This window comes from Simochromis diagramma, unplaced genomic scaffold (assembly GCF_900408965.1).
Source record: "Simochromis diagramma unplaced genomic scaffold, fSimDia1.1 OVJJ01000596.1, whole genome shotgun sequence".
Lineage (NCBI taxonomy): Eukaryota > Metazoa > Chordata > Actinopteri > Cichliformes > Cichlidae > Simochromis > Simochromis diagramma.
The window spans coordinates 11,631,841-11,654,830 of record NW_024387245.1 but is presented as its reverse complement, the minus strand read 5'-3'; the positions used below and the strand labels follow the sequence as shown (position 1 = coordinate 11,654,830).

Sequence of the window (22,990 nt, the reverse complement as noted above, 5' to 3'; positions counted from 1 at the left end):
GTTATAATGTATGCTTTTGTTGTTTTGTTCACTTTCTTATAACATTAACAAATATAGCTGTCATGTGTGCCAGTTGTATTTGTTTATTTAGTTATATTTATTAAAATCTCTGCTGCCTTCTCACTTTAAATAAAGCGTTTCAGTCTGGGTGAGATTTTTACCTGATTAAATAAACAGACATACAATTATTAAAGGCATGAAACTGCAAGCACACCCCAAACAAAAAGGCCTTATTGAAGAATAAACAGAAAGACTAAAGTGAAACCTTATAGGTGGTTAGATTTTATCTTTACACTGTGATCTCATAGGGATGAGACTATAATATGGTAGGCTTGCTCCATGATGAACTGGCTAAAATAGAACTGCTTTTGGTTAGTTTGTTGAACCGATTCTGTTTTGGCCATGTCATCGTGTCATTTTAGGATGTCAAGCTCTTCCTCTTAAGACACTCATCATCATAGCAGAATGAGCCTGGCAGTGACAGTAATAAAGAGCTCCATCTGTGCCTGGCAGGCAGAGGCAAATGAACTAATTAAGGTCTGGTGAAGTCTCCTCTTTCACCTACTGGCAATGGCAGCCATCATCCACGTCGTGATGAAAAGGAGAGAGTGCAAGGGTAATTAAATACCAGCAGGGGCCGCGGGGCAAACCTAATAACTCTCTGTAACAAGCCAATAAGAGACTTATTGCTTAAGGGCTTGCACAACCCAAAGCACGTTAATAGTGAAGATGATCACTTACCGCACATAAACATTCAGATGGGTTGTTGTTCCTGAGAGAAAATTGACCTTGTCGAAGATATCTGCAGCAGCGAAGGGACAAAGTACAAAAGGCCTTTTATGCTTCTGTTTATTTGCCACAGTGCTCACGTTGATTCGAGTCAAGCTCCTCATGTTAACTCAAAAATGCTTTTCTGTGCTCAGAAGAATTCATTCTTATTGCAGCAGGTCGCCATCTGCTGGCATTAGAATGCTTTTACAGCCCTGTTCTGTTTTGTTTTTGTATCCTGCATATAGCATATAACACTCATTGTATTTGTGCATTTGGAGCAATGCACTGATGTTTAAAGAAAAAGTGCAATTATTGTCAGTACTGTTAGTGTTATTTCTCACTGAATTGGGTGGGGAGCATTTTAATATGGCACTGTCAATATAAAAAGTCCATTCCTTAAATTTTATGCCAAACCAATTTACAACCGGCCTTGTTTATTGCTCTCATACCCATCCCTAGTGCCCATTAGTCCTTTCCCCCGTCACCTAATATGCACAAACACAACCAAAAAGCAAGGAAACAAAAGAAAAAACATTCTTTTGTTTTCAGTTTTGATATTGCAGGTACTAGACATTTCAAATGTCAAGTAGGACATAGATTTATTCTAATTTTGTATTTTTCCATATTTTCAGGTTTTGTACATGGTTTAATTTCAGTATTGGCCAGAGTCAATTTTGCCATTTCACTTTATTAATTCATTTGTAATATTCTTCAATTCAGTTCAATTCAATTCAATTTTATATAACAGCAATCACCGGAAATGTTATTTATATTGTAAGGTAAAGAGCCTACACCGAGTATATCAGATGGACAGCTTAGGTTGAGCAGTTTGGAGAGAAAGTCATGAGGCAAGGTTAAGATGGTCTGGTCTTGTTTTATGTCAGCTAATTAAGACGCATTTTTACTCTTTTTAGTTTAGGTTGACTTCACTGTAATAACTTTGGAAGTTTGGAACTTTGTTTGTTTGTTTTTTAAGCATTATTCCGCACGACAGAACGGTAACAAAATGTCCCTCCAATGTTCAGGCTGCAGTGTTTTAGTATTGAAAAAAATACAACATTTGGCATAAAGAGCCAGAAAGTCATATAAACGTCATGACGAATGGAAGAGAGGAAATTTACAATATGTTCAGCTTCCAGGGGTGACATGAAGCTGTATATCTTTCACGAGCAAAATAACAGCTGTGAGGATTTGGGACGCACAGAGTTAAAAACATGGAGGGAGCGGAGAGCGTCTGCCACAGCTGCCGTCACGTTCCTACGGCAACGCGCTTAAGCTTCCTCCCGGAGGATCATGGGAAGCAATTCTGGCTACTGAAGCGGAGGGAGTTTCGAAATATTTCGTGATTATATACGGTATAAATTCCAAATAGGTAAGTTATAATAAAATTCTCAGCATCGCTTAGTCTGAAGATAACCAGTGAATATAGCCAATGTGCTTTAAATATTCAGGTTAGGCTTTTTAGGGACTTTGTCTCTGCGCACTAAACAGAACCAGCTAGGCTGCTAACGCTATTTTTTTCATGTTAATCATACCGTTACCTACAGTAATGTTTCTTCCCCGTCTTTGTTGTTGTTGCTGTTGGTTTTAAGCAAAGTTAATTTTAGCTCACAATATAATGAATACATTTGCAGTGAGCACGTTATTTATCGTATCGCAGGGAGATTTACGACTACGTCTGGAAAAATACACTGTCTGTGTTGCCGTTACAGTTTCCTGAATGCACAGTCACAAGGAAGCACTGATGCTGTCTTTCAAACATGGAGCTGAAGTTGGAAGTTGTTCTGTCATCCAGCATCAAACGGAAGAAACCATGGCCGCGCTTCTGCTGGCTCGGGCAGGTGAGGGGAATTCATTTTTACGAAAATACATTTCTATAGACATACAAAATATGATTACAAGCAGGTGTCATGGCTCTTCAGGAGAAGGAATCTGTGTTTCTGTTGGATGACAAGAGGATCAGTGAAATTAACATGGTGTCTGGTCGTACCAAGAAGAGAACTCCTAAACTCCATCCTTTGCTCAACAATGTTGTGACAATGGCTTCATCGCAAAACGGTGAGCTTAGTATGTCAACTCGAAGCAAAATAATGCATTTAGCTCTGATTATTGGCTAAGAAATTTATCTTGTTCTTGGTTTTTGTTCCAGGTATGTGGCTTTGTGGTCTTTTGGTCTCTGGAGAAGTGTTTCTGTGGAACCGGGATAAAGATTTGCTGAAGACTGCTGCAGGAGTCCCAGAAATAGTTCAGATAATTACTTCTTTTCAGGGTATGTGTGTATTTTATAAAGACATCTAGAGGCAAAATAGTTTGACTTGTGTAGTATTTGAAAGTTTTCAATAAATTGAATAAATCAGTTGTGGGACCTTTATATGCATCACTTTAAATATCTTGTCTATACTGAACAAAGTATTGCTTTAACTTTGGCATATTTCCTTTTAATTTATCATTGCACTGCATGAATATCTTAGTTTTACTTATCCTAACTGTTCTAATTCAATTCAATTCAATTTTATTTATATAGCGCCAAATCACAACAAAAGTCAAGGCGCTTCATAGATACAGAGAAAAACCCAACAATCATATGACCCCCTATGAGCAAGCACTTTGGCGACAGTGGGAAGGAAAAACTCCCTTTTAACAGGAAGAAACCTCCAGCAGAACCAGGCTCAGGGAGGGGCGGCCATCTGCTGCGACCGGTTGGGGTGAGAGAAGGAAGACAGGATAAAAGACATGCTGTGGAAGAGAGACAGAGGTTAATAACAGATATGATTCAATGCAGAGAGGTCTATTAACACATAGTGAGTGAGAAAGGTGACTGGAAAGGAAAAACTCAATGCATCATGGGAATCCCCCGGCAGCCTACGTCTATTGCAGCATAACTAAGGGAGGATTCAGGGTCACCTGGTCCAGCCCTAACTATATGCTTTAGCAAAAAGGAAAGTTTTAAGCCTAATCTTAAAAGTAGAGATAGTGTCTGTCTCCCGAATCCAAACTGGAAGCTGGTTCCACAGAAGAGGGGCCTGAAAACTGAAGGCTCTGCCTCCCATTCTACTTTTAAATACTCTAGGAACAACAAGTAGGCCTGCAGAGCGAGAGCGAAGTGCTCTAATGGGGTGATATGGTACTACAAGGTCATTAAGATAAGATGGGGCCTGATTAAGACCTTGTTTGTGAGGAGCAGGATTTTGAATTCAATTCTGGATTTAACAGGAAGCCAATGAAGGGAAGCCAGAACAGGAGAAATATGCTCTCTCTTTCTAGTCCCTGTCAGGACTCTTGCTGCAGCATTTTGGATTAGTTGAAGGCTTTTCAGCGAGTTTTTTGGACATCCTGATAATAATGAATTACAGTAGTCCAGCCTGGAAGTAATAAATGCATGAACTAGTTTTTCAGCGTCACTCTGAGACAGGATATTTCTAATTTTAGAGATGTTGCGCAAATGGAAGAACACAGTCTTACATATTTGTTTAATATGTGCATTGAAGGACATATCCTGGTCAAAAATGACTCCAAGGTTCCTCACAGCGTTACTGGAGGCCAAGGTAATGCCATCCAGAGTAAGAATCTGGTTAGATACTATATTTCTAAGCTTTCAGGCCGAGTACAATAACCTCAGTTTATCTGAATTAAGAAGCAAAAAGTTAGCAGCCATCCAGGTCTTTATGTCTTTAAGACATTCCTGCAGTTTAACTAATTGGTGTGTATTATCTGGCTTCATGGACAGATAGAGCTGGGTGTCATCTGCATAGCAGTGAAAATGTATGCTATGTCTTCTAATGATGCTGCCTAAGGGAAGCATGTATAATGTAAACAGAATTGGTCCTAGCACTGAACCCTGTGGAACTCCATAATTAACCTCAGTGTGTGAAGAGGACTCTCCATTTACATGCACAAATTGGAGTCTATTAGATAGATATGATACAAACCACTGCAGTGCAGTACCTGTAATACCTACAGCATGTTCTAATCGCTCTAATAGGATATTATGGTCAACAGTATCGAATGCTGCACTAAGGTCTAGCAGGACAAGCACAGAGATGAGTCCACTGTCAGAGGCCATAAGAAGATCATTTGTAACCTTCACTAAAGCTGTTTCTGTTCTAGGCACCTAACTTATTCTAACTAATTATTCTATTTGTATAGATTACATACACAGACACACACACACACACACACACACACACACACACAGACACACACACACACACACACACACATATGTAGTGAACATCTGTAACAAAATTATCCGATCCGATATTTTCACAGGGAATTCCTCAAGGCTGTCCCTCCAGGTTTCCTGTGATGGGACACGTGTGCTATTGGTGGCCATAACTGGGCAAGTTTTCCTGTGGGAATGTATAGACGTGAAGGATTTGACAGGATTGCGAGATGGTCCAGTCAAAGGACACTGGGCTCTGATAAAGTCCCTAGAAGACACCATCCTGCCTTCTTCCCAAGACAAAGAAGCATCCCAGCACACAATTTTTGTCAAGACAGAGGTCTGGTTTCTAAACAGAATCCATATTTGTGGCATATTTAAATCAACAAAAGCATTTTAAAGACCTCATCATTTCTTATTGTCTAGAGATCTTGTATGTTTTTTTGTCATCCAAACTACCTCAGGTTATGGGTGATAGCTGCTTATCTGCCTTTGTTTTCACATCTGGGAAGAAGCTTGTTATCACTTGCCTTAAGATTAAATGGAAAGAAGGTCACGTGAAATCAGGGTGAGTGAACACATTACTGTAACAGTAAGACTCTCCTTGAGTAAATATAATTCGAAACATTTAAATAGTAAATTTAAATACTAAACATATAGAACTAAAAGGACTATTTTTTTCCTTTTAGTTCTGTGGGATACAGGATACAGTGGGTCACTAAGACATATCCCATGTCTCGTCTCACTCCACCATGCCAACCAGTCAAGTCCAGAGGGGCTTTGGTGCCAGCCTTCTCACCAGACGGCCGACTGTTAGCCATTGTTCTGAACCAGAGGAAACCTAAGGTGAGCATGTAGCTTCTTTCTTTTTTCACATCTACATTTTTTAGGTCCATTGATCAGTAGAAACATAAATCAAAACGTGTGTTGCCTGTTGGAATTTAGGCTACACAGGTCCTCTTTGTGAGCATGCAGAATTTTGTCTCGATATCAAGTGGCCTTGGAGGATGTGGAAGTAAGAAAATGGAGATCCCCTCCAAATACATAAGGTCAGTGTGTACAAGTAAAAATGATTTGCACTGTGCGACAGTCATCCAGTTAAATTTGGGAGAAAACTTCTATTTAACACTCATTGCTAGATTGTACAGTATTTACAAGAAATAAACAGCATTGCATGATCCTTTCCCAGCATCCCAGGAAGAGAAATCAACTATATATGTACAAATGTGTCAAAATTGCCAAGAAGTGCAATCAAGACTGCCACTACTACTAAATGGTGTGATGTATCACACAAGGCTCTCTGTGGTTGAAAGTATTTTGGGATCTCTGTTGGAATGATTCTTATCTCATCCCTGAGTCTGCTCCCGTGTGAGGTTTTCTCATGTTAAAATAGCATTATTTGTCATCTCTAAGTGTTTATGAAACGGGAGTTTATTTATAACATTATGCAGCCTTCACCATAATATGTAAAGTCACTTGTTAGGGATGATTTGGTGCTATATATGTAAAAATGAGCTGAAACTAATTGCATTTCTTCTCTTTCAGGTCCTATTGGGTGGGCAGTGTCAGCTGGTCCCCTGGAGGCCTTTTCTTCGCATGTGTTTTGAAGCGAGGCTCTCTTCTTATGCTGGCTCGCCTTGGGGGTCTGCTCACTTTAACAAGCTCTGGTTGCAATGTCGACTTTGGACCTGCACACTTCCTACCCCTGCACCCTCTCGTCACTTACCGGTATACTTTATTTAAAGGCTGTCATGCTTGTCACTTACTACTCCATTTGAGAAGTTGTTGATTGGTTTGACCATATGTTCCCTTTCTTTATTTTGTTGTAATTTCTGTGCTGATATTATGTTTCTCTATGAAGTCCACCCATGTCTACAAGGAATGGGGAAGCCTCTTTGTCCAGCTCCAGTTTGTCTGTGCGGGACGTGATGAGACAGCGGTATTCTGTGACCTGGCATCCACGACTGTTGTATCTCATTGTGTCTGATGGTTACATGGCCACAGTGATGAGGGTGTTAGACAGGCCTTCTCCTGCCCTGTTACTAAAAACACTTCTGAAGGACACAAGAAAAGATCTTGAGAAGACCAGCCAAATGCTGGATGAATCACAGGTAATTAGCCCAGGACTTTTAGAAAATTATTAGTACTCTAAGCATTACAATTTACGTATATTTGTTTTTTCTAGAGTCATGTAAAGGCATGGTTGGACTCGGTATCCTGCTTGAATCTGGACCTCAGCCTGGATGTATTCAGTCCCACTAGTACATGTCGACCCAAGACCACAGGCTCTTTCATTTCAGCAGCCACAAATGGATCCACTTTGCCTCAATTTCTGCTGGACCAGCAGACACTGGGTGGCACAAAGGAGCTTCTTGAAAACATACAAGTCAGTCACATATTATTAGAGAGAAATTTCTTGTTTTAGTCTGGGTAACACTGATTTATAATGTGTCCTGACTGTTTTAATCTGCTGTTTGTGTGTGTGGCTTCCTAGGCTGTCTTTGAAGATGACTCTGATCTAGATGGACTTCCTGCCGGTTCTCATGTGGAGGATGGTGGTCGTTTGGAGTTTGCATCAATGTTTGACACGATCCATGCCCTAGAGACACACGCTGACACCTCATTTGTTACTGGCCAAGATTATGAAACTGACTCTGTTGAACTGGAGAGGGAGACTCTTCTTCACCGTAAACTTGGGAAGATCCAGAGTAGACTGTTGACTGCGTGGGCCTTTGGCATCTCTCTTGGAAATGCAGTGGAACACAGAGCTCCTCTGCTGAGGCGCACCCTCCACTTTGTGGTTCGATTTGCTGCTTTACTCCATTTGGTACCCAACTCTGTCATCCATACAGGAAGAATGAATACCTCGCCATTTACTTGGCTCTCACAGCTCATCAAGACCCTTTTTTCTTTCCTTTCCTGGGATACTGTTCACTCAGATGGGTCCAACTGCTTAGGGCTGATGGTGGAGTTTACGAAACAGATAATATGCCTTATTCTAAACCCTCATCCTGACTCCAAACACATGAGCCAATGCCTGGTATCATCTGAAAGTCTATCCAGAGTCATGCTTATATTGCAGCTTATCTCTGATTCTCTTGACCACACTTACTGCTTGCAGCAAGAATCTGACTGGCCCTCTATTGAGAAGCAATCTGCTTCACATCCACCGCAGCTCTCCTCTTCAGATATATATCATGTGCCTCAGTTACAGGATGAGAAAGAGGAGAAATCAATTTTTGTACCTCAAGCTCAACCTGCTCCTCAGCAACCGTCCAGCAGGTTGGAACAGACTTTTTTCTCTACATCAGTAGTTATAAGCAAAGCTTAGCTTTAGCCACTAAATTTCATGTCGTCCACTGAATATAAGGCTTTATCAAAGTCTTACAGAATTTGATTTTATTGTTTTTTGTTTGGGGCAGATTGTTGGGAGTGTGGCAGCTGGTGTACAGGGTCACCCAGCAGTATAAAGAAGAACTAAAAAGATTTAAAGGCTATGATGGCTGGGACGAGGAAGATCAGCATTTGTCTGTCATCATGTCCCAGATTCAGACAGCACTGCAGGGTATTGGAGAAAGGCTAGAAGAGGGCCCCGCACTGCTGAGTTATCCAGGTATGGAGCAGAATGGATAACTACAGTATTTTTTTCAAATGTAACTCTGATGCCAGATACAGAAAGTGAAAAAACCCAAAAAGAAACAAAAAGTTGTTTTTTCTTTTACCAAATATTACCAAATATAACAGTTACGCTTTATGTATTAAAAGACAAAATAAGCACATAGAAATAGTGCATCTTGTGTGGGTGTTGTTTAACTAAAAGTTTGTCCTTTGTTGCACTAGGTGAACATCTTTTCCTGTGTGGCTTATACCCGGAAAGTGCCGATGTGTGGCGGTTACAGATTTGTCAAGAGAGTGACAAAAGTAAGAACAAGTATATTTCAGGTTTTACATTAGGGCACCAGACTGCATAGTCACAGTCAGTTTAAAATAGTCATTATATGCCTCTCTTGTTAGGTTGTGATCGTAGTGTCTTTCAGCAGACACGGCTTTGTCTGGCTCTCCTGTATAGTCTGCTATCACAGTACCAACTAAAAGAAGCCCAGCAGCTGGGGGACCACATGTCTCAGCTGATACTGTACAGGGCTCGACAGGAGAAGGACAGCTTGACCTCCAAAACCTCATCTTTGAGTAAGTTTCGAGAATCAAGATGTTAAGTAATTAAAGCCATTGTTGGAAACTTTCTAATAAATCCTTTGCAGTTAGGCTTGTTTGTTTTTAACAGGGATAGTGTTCATTATTTAACAATGGAAATGTGATATTTGGAGGCAAAAGATCAGTTCACTAGATTAGATTAGAAAATCCAAGAACAGAACAGAAGAAAGGTCGCAAAATGTCCTGCTAAACTGTTGTAATGCAAGCAATTACAACAAATGGTTTTAAACAACAGATGACCCAGAAGAGACATTATTTGATAAACAGACCAAAGGAAATTGAGGAAAAACAAGGCAGTAACTATATGTGATAGCAGGTCTTATTACATTTAACAAAGTTTTAGGGCAGTAGTGTACTTTTTTGTTCTTGATGTGATCTATCACACAGTTACTGCAGATTGTTCTGTGACCATATTCTGCTGCATGCAGTACATCATTTTATATTACCTCACGCTTTAAAGCATGCAGGGTGCACATAAAAAGAGTCATTAGCATGAAATACTTTGATTCGACATTCACATACATCTCTCTGTCTGCAAGACCAGGCTTTAAAAGCTGCTTTAAAGCAGAGTTTACTGTCTGTCTTTATGCAGATAGGCAGTAGGTTACAGTCTCTCAGAATAACTTTAAAAAGCACAATTTGACCACAGTGGAAATCAAATGTGTTTATATGAGTTCTATATGAAAACCAGCTGCCAGCTGGAGAAGTAGAAGGGTGGCAAGACAGGAAAATTGAACACATTTTCAGACTGTTTCTCTATAAAGACATTGATAGTGTTACTGTACACATGAAGTGTCATGAAAACTTTATTTTCATACAATTCTGAGGGGAGTATTAATGTCAGATAATAGTGGGAAAACTGACTTCATCTGACTATCTGACATATAGTTTAGACAAACCATAATTCTAACTTACTGGTTATATGCAGCGATCAAGTAACCAAATCACTGTAAATAGAAGATGTTATTTATTATCTCTGTCTTTACACCCTGCAGTAGATTCTCTTCCTTGCCCATGGCTCCCGATGGACCTTCACAATGACGCTGCCTTTGCGGTGGTTCAGACACTGGGGAGATTCATGGCCTCTTACTTCACCAACCAGCCGCTCTTCGTCCTGCCCGCTCACAATGTCGTAGTTCTGCCTCCACTACATCTACCTCATGGTGTGTTGACAACTTACTCATCAGTTAAAAATTTATTATGATTTATTCATAACATGTATTGTTGTATCATGTAATATGTCTTTCCTCAGCCCCTAGTGTTGAGCGTGTGGTGTCGTTGTGCCAGGAGGAGGTGGCTCGTGCAGTTCGACAGCAGCATCTTTCGGAAGTATGGACAGTGGACTATGCTCAGGACCTGCTCCTGATAGGGGGTCTACTTCCTGAGTCTGTTTGGTTAGCTTATCATCTGGGGGACTGGAAAACAGCAGTGTCTCTGAGCCTGGCGTACACCAGTTACTGCACCAACCATTTTGACTTCACTCGGTCAGTTTGAAAACGTATAACAAGCAGGCTGATGATTTTAGAATATCATATATTAAACTGCATAAGCAGAAGAGGGTTGATGGATGGATGGACTTCAATAATTGTGTATTTTTTTTTCCCTGTGACATGTTTTATGACAGGCTCAGGAGGAGAGAGCTCCACCTGCCAGCAGTTTTAGAACCAGAAAGCATTTTTCAGGCGGAGTTGGAGTCTTTTCTGGGCAACAAGACTGCCTCCCAAGATTGCATTGATAAAGATGCTGACAAGAGCTTATCAGGTTAGTGAGACCTGACTTCTATGAGGTGATCCCAGTGCACATGAAATCTTTTAACCTTGCTGTCTGTGCTATTGTTTTGTCTTTGCGTGGTTGTTTTTTAAGATCCTTTGGAAGGAGAAGACTGGGACTTGTTACAGATCTCCATACAGGAGATTCTGAAAGCTTCAGTCATTGCAGGACTGAATGTTTTATCTTCACCCTTGTCTACCTTGCTGGACAAAGCCAAAGACCTGTGTTCTTCCCTACCTACCTTGGTGCCCAGTGGACTGTATCTTCCCTCCCCACCTCTGTACTGTCCACAGCCTTCTCCCAACACACAGGTGCATTAATAGAAGATCGGTGTTTACATATGGTACATTCACAGGATAATTGTCTGCTAAATGTTGTGCGTGTGTCTCATGATTAGGATCAAATAGGGACAGAGGGGCAGTTTGCAGAAATCACATGTCGACACAAAGTCTCTATGGATCTTCAAAGATTAGTGTTGCTCCTAAGATCTGGCCGGTGTTGCCGTCCTGCTGCTCAGTGGTACATCAGCTCTCTGCGCCGTGCCAGACACCTGCTACACAAGGTATTTCTTTGCTTAAGGAAAAGCTTAAAATGCTGCTAAAAGAAGTGGGATATTCTAGTTTGAATGAATGATTTAGATAATTTAAAAAAAAACAACTAAATTTCTTGTTTACAATTTTGTATTACGTGTGTTCTAAAAGACACATGAAAATGCTTTTTGTCTCACTCCCTACCCTTTTCTTTTTTTAATAGATCTTCATTGGTTCGTTATGCATATGGACAAAATAATGTGGTCGATCATGTCCTGTGGAATAGGTGGTGGTAAACATTTTTCTATCTTTAATCAGATCAAGAAGAAGTATTCTTATCGATCCGCTGCTGAGGAGGAAAAGGCTTTCCCGGATGGATTGATGAAGTTAATCACTCGTAGTGTTTTTTTCAGAAGGGGGCCGAATAATGATGGTCACCTGGACTCTGACATCATTCAGACTATTAGTAAGATGCTGCTTACTCTAAATTGTGGATATAATTGGTGATGATCTAGTTTCAGGTTACTTGTATTAACCATATTTCTGCTATGAAGTTGTTTTCAGGGAGCTGTGTGCTCTATGCTGGATGCTTCATGTCAGAGACCAGCTCTCAATATGTTGCAGGAGGTATCAGGCTGCCAGAGAGCATGTTACAGATGAAAAGGTACACTTTTTTTGAGTGTGAATGTGCAATTTATTCTCTATTCTTTAGCCACTGATGCCTTCTAAATGCTCTGGTATATTTATGCTCCTCAGTTTTCTGGAGATTCTGAAGTGAATTCTGCCTGTGTTGATGCTCTCCTTTGGGCCTGTCGACTTCTGCCTTTCTCACGCTTCCTTAGTGCTGATGAAATACTTCAAGACATACTGCTCAGCCTCATGTCTGAACTACCTCCTGTGTCTCTGGTGACAATCCCTTGTCTAATTATACATGGTATCTTATGATGAAAGACACTCTAGTGACTACATTTTTCATTCTTTGGTTTGTCTTCTTTTTTCTTAGGTTGCAGACACACTTGTAAAAGCCTTCCCAGAGGAGAAAGAGTCTGTCAGAGTCCCTTTGAGAGAAAAGTATAACTCGCTGTTGGAGAGGCTGAGGCAGTGCAATGTGCTTGGTACAGACCCCACTTTTTGTTTGCAAGTTGCTTTGAAGTGCTGTGCAACACTTAAAGAAATTAATAGCTTTTGGCTTTAATCCTTCTTTTAACATTTTAAATGCATAGAAAGCAGTGAAAGCCTTCATCTTATATTTTAAAAGGCCAGATGTGATGCCCATATAATAATTTATTATGGTCTTTAAAACAAGTCATAATAGTAGTGTTTGAGCTTTGATTTCTGTTGAAAACACGTGATAACTGGATGCTGATTCTCTGTGTAATATCTGATTCCTAGATGGGAAAAAAGAAGAAGGCAACGAGCTCATGGTGATTCTCATTCAAGACAAACACAGGCAAAGAAGGAAACATCTGGCACGACTAGAAAGGCACTTGGCTCCCCCTGTGCTCAATCTGTGGGAGAAAGAGGATGAAGAGGAGGATGATCAGGAACATGGGATGGCCATGTTAGGGCAGCTGTCATTGGGTACAAGTCTGAGTACCAGCACCATAACTGACTGTGGGTTTCCATCAATGCGAATTGATGGAGACACAACAGATGATACATCTGGGGCAGTCTCTCCTGAACAGTATTCTAGAGCTATGACCAGGTAGGCAGTGTGAAATACTATCACTGCCATTATTCTGTGGTGTTGTGTGTCTTATTTGTATCTTATTTTGCGTTATGTGATTATTTCAGAGTCAAAAGAAAGGAGAAAGAAAGAGAAAATGAAAAGAAGACTGCTGTTAAGATTGAAAGCGTAATTCAAGAGGAGAGTAACCAAGGCAGTGCCAAGAAAATAAAGGAGCCCTCCCCACCAGTGGTTGGGACCTGGGAGTTTGAGCTGGAGGATGAGGAGTACTTGCGTTTCCTGGAGCTTTTCCTCAGCTACGTGCTAGAGAAGGATAGTACCGATGGTGGGGACTCGAGCAGTGAACTACCTTTGTTTAAGGGCTACTGCTCTGAGCTGAGGAAGAAGGAGTTGCATTCTCTCACCTTTGACGTGCTCACAACCATACATCGTCGTCAAAGAGATGGGCTCAATCCAGCAAGAAAACACCCAGGCCATGATCCACCTGTATTCAGAGCTGGTTATTGCTACAGACCTGTAAAACATGGCACAACACCTGAACTGAAAACTTCCTCTGTCTGGAATGAAACCCCCATAACCAGGTCTAACCCTTCTGCCAGTTCTCATCCTGGACTGAGAATAGGGCGGCAAAAAGGTTTGTTTGGCCTCCGACAGCAAAGCAGTGTGCCTTTAGACCAAAGAGTGATGGGAGGGCTCTCTGGTAGTGAAAGTAGGCCTATTCAAAGTGCCTTAACCACTGCACAGCCATCAGATAACATATTTAGTCCTTCAGTGTCTGTGGAAGCTGTAACTGAATTGCAGCAGGGCTTGGATACTCGATTGGAATCCAAGTTTCCAGAACTGGGCAGGCTGCTGGAGTGGATGGTTCGCTGGGCTGACAAAAGGGCGCTAATGGGGCATCATGGTAGAATAAAGAAAGATAAAGCAGGAAAAGTTGGACGAACAGCAGATGAAGGTGTAGTGATTCGTGTCAAAGCCTCAGCACCTGCCATCCTTACTTCTCTCAGTTTGCTGGAGCGCAGGTACACCGCTCAACTTGGGATGGACTGCTTTAGCGCCCACTTCCGAGTCCCAGAAATGAAATGGACAGTAGCCCCTGTGCTGCAGTCTGAGGTGGAAAGTAAGCTAGAAAGAGAGAGCAGTGTTGACACAGGCTACCCCGGATCAGCTAACACTCCTGTCACTGGTCTAGATCACAATCTACAGCAAGGAGAACTATCCATGTGAGTGCCCAATATTTTATTTACAGTCATAAATTTCTATATTAAACAAACTGGACTGACACACATTCAGAGGATGTCTTTATCGAGCCAGTCTGTACTTGCCAGTCAGTTTATTTTGGATTATAGGTGGCCAAATGAAATCTACTCTTTGATATTTAAGTCTTGATCAGTTTATAAAACTGGGTTGTGTTTAGTTAGGGCCTCCTGTCCTACTTTTTCCTACATGTTGCTGTTCTGTTGGTCCTCTGTGCCATTTAGCTGCCTCTCCACTGAGTCGTTCTTATTTTCTTCCTTGCAGTGGTTCTCATATAGATGAACCAGAAGAGCTGAAGAGTCACCAGAGTCCTCTCCCTGCTGTCCAGAATCAGCTGACTTTTGATGCGCCACACAGACCGTCAAGTCCAATACAGCCATCTCTCGATGACTTAGATGTTACACCTGAAAAAGACTGTATGACGCTATGTTATACTGCAACATGAAGGCTGCCATAACACAGTTTTTTGTTAGTTTCTTTTTTAAAGAGAAAATACTAATGGATTTATATTATATTTCTAGGCAAACACAGTGACAGTGAGGGCTTGGATGTGTTGTCTTCTGGTTCCAGTGGAAAAAGCTGCACACCCAACATGGTTAGTATCCTCTGTTAAAATTCCCAGTATTCATCTCTATCATCGTGACTGTTAAAGACAATATGATTGTTGTTGTTTTTTTCGTTTTCAGAGTTTAAAGCTTGCAGACCTAGACTGCTCAGCAAAAACTGACAATATATCCAGTTCCACCTCTGTGTAAGTTATTATACCTATACCTATATATAATGGTGACACTGTTTTCTCAGAGGAGAACATTTAATTTGTTCAGTAATGCATGTTTCTCAGACATTTCTAAAATTTAAAAAAATCTCTGCAAATCCAAGCATGCAAAATTATTGGTGAAATTTCCTGTACAGTCATGCTGGAAGCATACAAGAACCTCCACACCCAGAGCCTCCTACACCTTCCATTATACAGTCTGAGGCTACAGTCCAGGCAGAAACTTCTGATTCAGCTGGCATGCCACCCCCCAAACCATCTGTAGCTCCTTCAAACTTTCATCCACAAAGCTCCACAGCTAGTGGAGCCACTGCATATTCTCCAAACTCCAATCAGCCGTCAACCACCCACATTCCACCAATGAGAGAACGTCTGGGTGAAGACTTATTCAGGCTGGTTCAGGTAAAAATGGGACCAACCAAAAGGGAAGGATTGGATTCAAAAGATTAACACTGAACTGAGCGTATTTGTCCTTTCATTGCAGCATATCAACTACATGAGTCTGAGAGAGGTTTTGGGAGTTACATTTGCCAACCTACAACTTGCCCAGCAGAGTGCTTCTTTGACCCACCCAGACATGAACTCCTCAGACCCTAATGTGCCATCATCTTCCACTACCAGGTTCGTTCCTGAGCCAAGTGCCTTACCCAATCAAGCTACCGTCTCTGTGCCACATCCAGTACAGACATATTCAGGATCCAAGAATACCCAGTTCATTCACACCCATACATGCAGACCTCCAGACCAGCCTGCCAATCAACAGACACAGACAAAAGCTCTGCTGTCTAGTACAACCAGTGTAAATTTTCAGGTAAGATAAGATAAGATAAACCAATATATTTATTTATCCTAAAAACAGAGAAATTCCTCAATTTTAGAAAAATTTTAATAGATTGCTTTTCTGTGTGAATAATGCTTGCAACACAGTGAAACCAAGTTTGAAATAAGTCCTTGTTTCTTCAGGAAATGCAGCCACTGTCCGTCCAGGCGGACTCGGCAGACGTTCAGCTGTTTGAGAGCAGGAAGTTAATCCCCTCCTCCGAGGGCCTTCTCACCACTACAGACACTGTTCACAGCACTCCTGTGTTGCAGCCTTGTAATGGTAGCAACCAAAATGACTCTGTTCCACAGGTTTTGGGCCTGAAGTTACCCCAGCAGAATGCCCCGCAGTGTTATCCGGCCCAAAACCCCCAAGCATTGCACGCTTTAAATCCTGCAACCTCAAAATTTGATCAGAAAAAGTTTAAGCACAGTGACCAAACCACCTTAAAGAAAGCAGACGGGTCTTCAGTTCCAAAAAGACAGCTGAATTTTAATCCTCCACACAATCCTACTCCCAGAAACTCTCAAAATCAGATTTGGCCATCGGAGCAGTCCAGAGGTCAAGAGTTCTCCCTACTCCTTCCCGCTTTTCCAGCTCACACACCTGCAGCACTGCAGGGCCTTCGCCTTCTGCACGTACAGTCTGTTTCTCAAAGCAACATCACCTTCCCCAGATTGCCTTCTTCTCCCAGACATCCTCCTTTGATTGCAGCTCCAATTAGAGAAGCACCTGCGATCAAGCTTCTGCATATTAAATCTGAACCAAAAATGGTAAGCAGTGCTTCACAAACGTCCTGATTTTCACATTTGGTACCGCTGTATCTTGTGTTATAGCTTATTGATGGATGCCTGTCCCACAGAAGTTACCCTTGGCCACTGCTTCAACCCATGTAACTCGTCTCTTTTCCATGGAAGATTTGACTAACTTAGTGAAGAGAAACCCGAATGCTGAAGAGGCTCGGCTGCAGTTACTTAGAGTAGACCCATCTGCTGAAACAACTAGAAGAGACCCCACGTCTTCCACCGCTATCTCCAACAACAGGCAAACACATAATAGTTTTATATTAAGTGTTTTCCCCCCTTTTTGGTCACCATTTTACTTATATATCATTTTGTGTCATTTCTAGGCTGAAGAGGAGAGAGGGGAAGGCGAGAAAAACTGAGGTCACATTCAGACCAAATGACTCCATCATTCCTACACATGAGGTAGAATGATATTAATTCCAAAAAGTTTTTTGTGCTTAATAGATATTAAGTTACAACACACTCATCATATGTTTGCTTCATTATTATGTTTTTACGTATGTTTATATATTTAGCCAGCTGAACTTCCTGTGAGTGAAGAGCCTGCAGCTGCCAAAGAGATTATCCCTGAACAGGATATTCCCATTCTTCCTGGTTGGTCTTAAATGCACAACACTTGATATTTACAGCGATAAACACACATTGCATGCTTACTGTATGTTAGTAGGTTTTGGCACTGTTGAGTTTCCAGTTTCAGAGTATTAAAGCACCTCTGTAGATGCCAGGAGCCACAAAATGTATGCTTTCTTTTTGAAATCGCGGAGAAGTAATACTGTTTTAAAAATCTCTTCTGAACTAGCAATAATTATTCAGACTCTTTAAAAATTTCCTCAGAAATAAGAACAAGGAGATAAGGACATTCTTGATGAGACAATATCATATATTATGTCCCATTTGCAGTTCTATTGATCTGCTTCTTGTTAACTCCTAGAATCTTTTGACTCTTCACTGACTGGTCAGAGATTATTGGACAGAGTTATGTCCACTTCAGCTGAGCTCCATGCCTTTGCTTCCGCATGTAAACGGCCCCCAGAGTGCCATGATGCTTCCACCAACACAGATCCAGGTGAGTTAAAGTTAAAGTGTTGATGCATTGGTTTTACATGGTTGTAAAGTTACTACACAGCTTACATTTATTTGTAGTTGAATGAAATTTCTTTAACAGCCTGACTGTTTTTATTCATAAGAAATAATTAGCATAAACAGTTAAAGAAAAACTTGAATTATAGCTAAAAATCTTAGCATTTATTCTTCTTCTTTCAGGTTATACTCCCAAGATTGTGGATAAAGCTGTATCTGTCCAGGCTGGCAGCCCTAAATGTAAGTCTCTTTGAATTTGCAGGGTCAGTGATAACAGTCTGATTATTTATTTATTATATGATACAACTGAGAATATCTGTGGGTGTGTATGTTTGTGTTCTCCACCTAGCACAAAATTCTGGGGATTTCCGGGTGTGCAGTGAAGTCACTATTCAGAACACCAAGGAGCCAAGACAGGAGGAAGAGAAAGTTATGGTAAGATCCTTGGAATACATGCTGGATTCACCAAATAAAGGAGCATTACAATTTTTAGCTACAGTAAATTGTGCTTTTGGATTGTACAGCTATATTTGAATACAACAGTATATTTTTTAACCTGCTGTTTCATGTCAAAATAGCTGCTGTGAAATAAGGGTCTGTTATTACCTGGATGCACTGAATATATTCAGCATAGATGCTCTTTTAACGCCTGTAAATAAAAGTATGCAGGTCTTTTCATGCAGTAACTATAATGTATTAAGTTCATATGATTTATGCACACTTTTACCCCTTTTATTATATTTCATCAGGAGGTTGCTTAAAGTATCTTGTTTGTTTGTTTGTTTGTTTTTTCAGGATGTGGGCAGCCGCCAGTTCATAAGTGTCTTAGATATAGAGGAAAGGAGGCACCGTCAGGATCTTCCATTCATCCACCCTTCTTCAACTACATCTGCTCAGCTTCATGTTCTTGCAACCTCTGTTATCAGGGGTGATGATGTCGGTGCCATTCCGCAACCGTCAGTCACAATTCCAGAGAATCTCCTGAAACCTACGACTCAACCAGGTCTTTATAAGTTTTATAGAGTTCCGTCTACTGAAAATTGTCGTGCCGCTGTTAAAGCACACCACTGCTATTCTTCCAAATATCTTTGTATATTTTAGATATTCCCGAGGAGTCCCCTTCAGTCAGCCACATTGAACCCAGCAGGGTTTCCGAGAGAAACACTCCACTAAACAGCGAGGCGGTTGATTTGTCTGACTGTGAGATCCTTCAGGCTATAAAGACCCAGAGCTCTGAACCACCTGGTGTCTCCTCTTCAACTCCTATAGTCAGGTTCTCCTCTTGCCTCTCAGAGCTGGATTCCAAGTTGGCTGCTCTACAGAACATTGCAGATCATTTGGAGAAGGACTTCTCAAACTCCGGGATGGTAGAAAATGTTTTGTACTTATACTACTTGTATTTTTAATGTCACCCAAGTTTACAAATTGAATTCTACAGCTGACATGCTTATGTTATAGGTAATTTCTTGGTTATTCTGTTGTGTCTTCGTGTAGCTGGTTAACACTATTGAAAAGCTCAAGCCAGAGAAGGTCCCTTATGTGAAGACGACCACAGCAGTAAAGAAAACTGTCAGACTCACTGTCCCTACGAAAGGTGCTTCCTAAAATGTATTCATCTGTAGTGAAATCATCTGCATTATTAGTTCATCTCAAAAAATGAGTTACAGTATATAATGAAAGCGTTATTTTTGTAATATATTTCAAATATAAGATATTACATTGTGCGTCACTGTTTTTGTTCAAATGCTGATATCAGTTATATATTGTCTAACAGCATGGGCACCTGATGTGGACATTTTACCTGAACTGAGTGAATCCCAAGAAGATGATGAAAATCAAGAAGAGGAGTTTGTGTTTGATTCCAGTCCTGAAAGAACAACTTCTTTTCATTATTCCACTTCTCCGCACGGTCACAGAGCTGGTCTGTCCCACCTAAACAGCGCACCAAGTAATCGCGCAATTAATTTAAAAAAACATCACTAATGACAACAAATATATTTAACAGCAGGCTGATTTATAATAACACTTACTAGCTGTCACTCTTGTTGTTTGTTTCTATGTTTCTGTCTCACCAAAATGAGCTGAACTTGGGTATAATAATGTTTATTTTTCTCTAATAGAGGACTACTGTACCATTTGACCTGATTGTGAATCTGTCTTTATAGATGGAGGACATACTGTACTAGCATACGTGGTTATTTAAGTCATAATTCTTGTATGTTTAATCTACAGGAATGGAAGCTCAGTTAAATGAAACATTCAGGATATCTCACGTGTAAGTTGAAGTTGGTATACTGATCTTATAACTTATCATTTCTGCTGTTGATTTGCTTGCCTTTTTTCCCATTTCTCTTGAATATTAAAATATTCTGCCCTCTACCTGTCAATGTCTAGATCAGCAGATGAGAATCTGGGTCAGACTGAGCTATCCGATACAGCAGAAATCTTAGACGAGTTGATAAGAGAAGGCTATTTATCTCAGACTGACTTGGATTTGTCCACCTCACAGACTCCACACCGTAGCAGGTATAGTGACTACTAAAAATGAGTGCTGCTCAAATGGTGACTTAAACAAGTGTGATTTTTCTCTGAGCTGTTAAATATGTCCCACAGCAGGCAGGACCAACTGCAGAGTAGCTCCATGTCGCAGAATCATGCAGAGGATGAGAGAAGAGAGCTGAGGATGTGGATGAGAAGAAGACAGAGGGAAAGACTGGCTGCTTATCAAAAACACAGAGAGACCCTGAGAGAGAGGGAGCACAAACCTTTCTCTTCTTCAGCAGCAGTGGTGAGATTCAGTCGCCTTTTCATTAGGGTTTCTATCACATGCTGTGTATTTGAAATATCCCATTCACTTTGTTACTTTTTTGCTCTCTTCAGTATTCAGCAACCAAAAATAGAACGACCAGTTCGAGAAGCAGAGAGAAGAAAGAAAAGTATGTATTTTATTTACTTAATCGTTGTCTTAAAGAAATGCGTCTGCCTGTGCAAAACTATTTCTCTTGATTTATTAGGGCCCTGCTTCTTGAGCAGTACAACAAGAGGACCCATGAGGCTTTTTCTTTGGTCAGTGACTTTCTTGCCTCTCCTGCATCCACATTAAGCTCATCAAGGCCTGAAGGACCTCAGGTGGCCTCCGCCACACACTCTTCCTTTGCTCCTCCCTCAGGCAGCACTCACAGGTATCGTCTGTGACAGTAATTCGACCGGGAACCAGACTCATTAAAGAATAATAAGAATGTTGAACACGTTCCTTGTAAACTTTTTTTTTTTTAAAGATTATATACAGTGACGAGGAAAACTATGTGAACCCATGGACTTTATTTTCTGAAGGTCCAAGGCCCAAGTAGAATAAGGCTGCTTCTGTTATGATGCCATGAATTTATCATCATACGAGTGCATTAATAGTTCATCTATAGAAGTGCACCAAGGTTGTTCTCTCATTTGCTTCGGTGTCTTTGTGCCAGGATGTTGAGGTCAGGGCTGTCGACTACCTCTGTCGTATATTCAGAGACACTTTGTTGAAAACAAACTCTTGTGTTTCAGCTATAAGCAGTCACCAGCATTAAAGCTGAAATGCATTTGTCATCCTCATCCAGAAATAATAGTTGGTGTAATTATCGGTGAGAGCTGCTATTCTAGTTGTTTTGACATTTATTAAGAGATGAGCGCACAGTTACCTTTTGTGGCCTTTTTTCTAGTTACAGAATGAATTCAGAACTTTTGCAGAGTATCCAAGACGTGTACCTACAGAGACGGTGTATTAAAAAATAAACAAAAAAAGAATTGAGGCTTTATATAGTAATGGAGTTGATTTCTCTGTCCTAGAGTTTACAGTGATATCAATAATAAAAGAAGTCTGAAACCCCAGTCAGGACAAACCCCAGCCAGCCTTGGCCAACAGTTTGCTGAAGTGCAGGTACGGCCTTCTGACGATTACCACAGGAGACTGGGACTACACCGACCAGGTACTGTAATGAAATATATTGGTATTAAAGTAAATGGATGCTTAAACTGTAAAAAAGAAAAATGTTTAGGTTGTGCGATTAATTTTTATTTATTTGTTTATTTATTTGTTTCAGCGACCTTTTTGCCAAAGGACCGCTTGTCTCAGGTGACTAAACGCGGTATGCTCAAGACCCCAAGTAAACTTCCTGCAGCGAGCCACAGTAAGGAACAGCATGATTGGTACCAGAGAAAGACGGAAGTGAACAGAAGTTCTTCAGAAGGAACTGCAGTAAGAAGAGGGATCCTGAGGGAGCAGACAAGGCCGGAAGAGCGAGAAGAGATGGAGCGATCAGGGTTCGATAGGCTGCAGGAGGAGTTGCAGTCTAACATAGTAAGAACCTCACTTTTTGCCACCTATTTTCCAGATGCTGTAGATGGAAAATCAACTCTGAGTCACTCTTATGATCACTCAGTGCTTGAATTAAAAACTGTAATTGCTAATTAGTTTAAGTAAACCAAACAGCAATTTTAATGTTTCTGTGTAACTAAAGGGAAAACAGATGATGTGGTTTTGTGTTAAAATGTATTTTTATTTGAATATTTTCTCAGGCTTTGGCAGGGCTTTTGGATGAGCATGGTGATGCTTCCAGATCAGAGATGGACTGGCTGGATAATCTCTCTGAGAGTGGAAGCAGCAACCTGAGCAAAATAGACTGGGAAGCTATTGAGAGGATGGCGGCTGGAGAGGAAGTCTGAGTGTCTCCAGGAAAGCAAAAATGGTCCACGTAGACACTTAAATACCTTAAAATATTGCTGGAAAAATGAAATGTGCTGTATTTGTATGTACCTATTGCATATACTGTAAATCCAAAGTGTTTTAAACTGTGATGAAAATAATAAATAAATAATAAATAATAATAAAACAATAAATTACATATGATGTAATCAGTTTTGTAGCGTAATAGGCTTGTGTCATTTTTGTGTATGTGTAAAACTTTCTACATTTGTACTTTTTTGTACATACTTCACTTCCTTAATAATAAATATTTTGAGGCAGTTCTTCTCTCCTTTGCTCAACTTCCATTTATAATGTTATGTTCATGTCTGCGATCCTCTGTAATTCAACCACTTTGAAGGGTTTTTGAACGGCCTGTTTAAGCTGAAGCATCTCA

General features: G+C 40.7%; 1 protein-coding gene across 3 annotated transcripts; it reads left to right on the top strand.

The window, feature by feature from the left end:
* Positions 1-1,663: 1,663 nt before the first annotated feature.
* cplane1 (ciliogenesis and planar polarity effector 1) lies at positions 1,664-22,868 on the top strand. Of its 3 annotated transcripts, none has more exons than XM_039999965.1 (50): positions 1,664-2,143; positions 2,484-2,612; positions 2,694-2,829; positions 2,921-3,040; positions 5,041-5,273; positions 5,398-5,501; positions 5,623-5,779; positions 5,879-5,982; positions 6,479-6,661; positions 6,795-7,044; positions 7,119-7,319; positions 7,428-8,215; positions 8,356-8,546; positions 8,774-8,854; positions 8,948-9,121; positions 10,141-10,308; positions 10,398-10,629; positions 10,770-10,906; positions 11,009-11,226; positions 11,313-11,477; positions 11,764-11,911; positions 12,000-12,109; positions 12,202-12,351; positions 12,449-12,560; positions 12,838-13,150; positions 13,240-14,355; positions 14,654-14,805; positions 14,911-14,984; positions 15,076-15,140; positions 15,302-15,566; positions 15,649-15,975; positions 16,128-16,757; positions 16,847-17,028; positions 17,114-17,192; positions 17,306-17,384; positions 17,722-17,856; positions 18,054-18,110; positions 18,220-18,305; positions 18,666-18,873; positions 18,972-19,237; positions 19,365-19,464; positions 19,645-19,818; positions 20,103-20,145; positions 20,265-20,396; positions 20,487-20,658; positions 20,751-20,806; positions 20,885-21,052; positions 21,699-21,838; positions 21,953-22,209; positions 22,428-22,868. In XM_039999965.1, exons 2-50 carry the CDS (start codon positions 2,532-2,534, stop codon positions 22,572-22,574), a joined length of 9,666 nt encoding a protein of 3,221 aa, XP_039855899.1. In that variant the 5' UTR covers positions 1,664-2,143; positions 2,484-2,531; the 3' UTR covers positions 22,575-22,868. The 3 variants fall into 3 exon arrangements, with proteins under 3 accessions (XP_039855899.1, XP_039855898.1, XP_039855897.1); XM_039999964.1 differs by having other exon boundaries at positions 1,665-2,143; positions 16,850-17,028; positions 20,484-20,658; XM_039999963.1 differs by having other exon boundaries at positions 1,665-2,143; positions 20,484-20,658.
* Positions 22,869-22,990: the final 122 nt, after the last annotated feature.

Excerpts from the sequence above, each read along its gene's own strand:
- cplane1 (XM_039999963.1), top strand. The coding sequence starts at position 2,532 with ATGGAGCTGAAGTTGGAAGTTGTTCTGTCATCCAGCATCAAACGGAAG. Across the intron at positions 13,151-13,239 it reads TATTCTAGAGCTATGACCAG|AGTCAAAAGAAAGGAGAAAG; the intron begins GTAGGCAGTGTG and ends TGATTATTTCAG. Across the intron at positions 19,819-20,102 it reads CCACCTAAACAGCGCACCAA|GAATGGAAGCTCAGTTAAAT; the intron begins GTAATCGCGCAA and ends TTTAATCTACAG.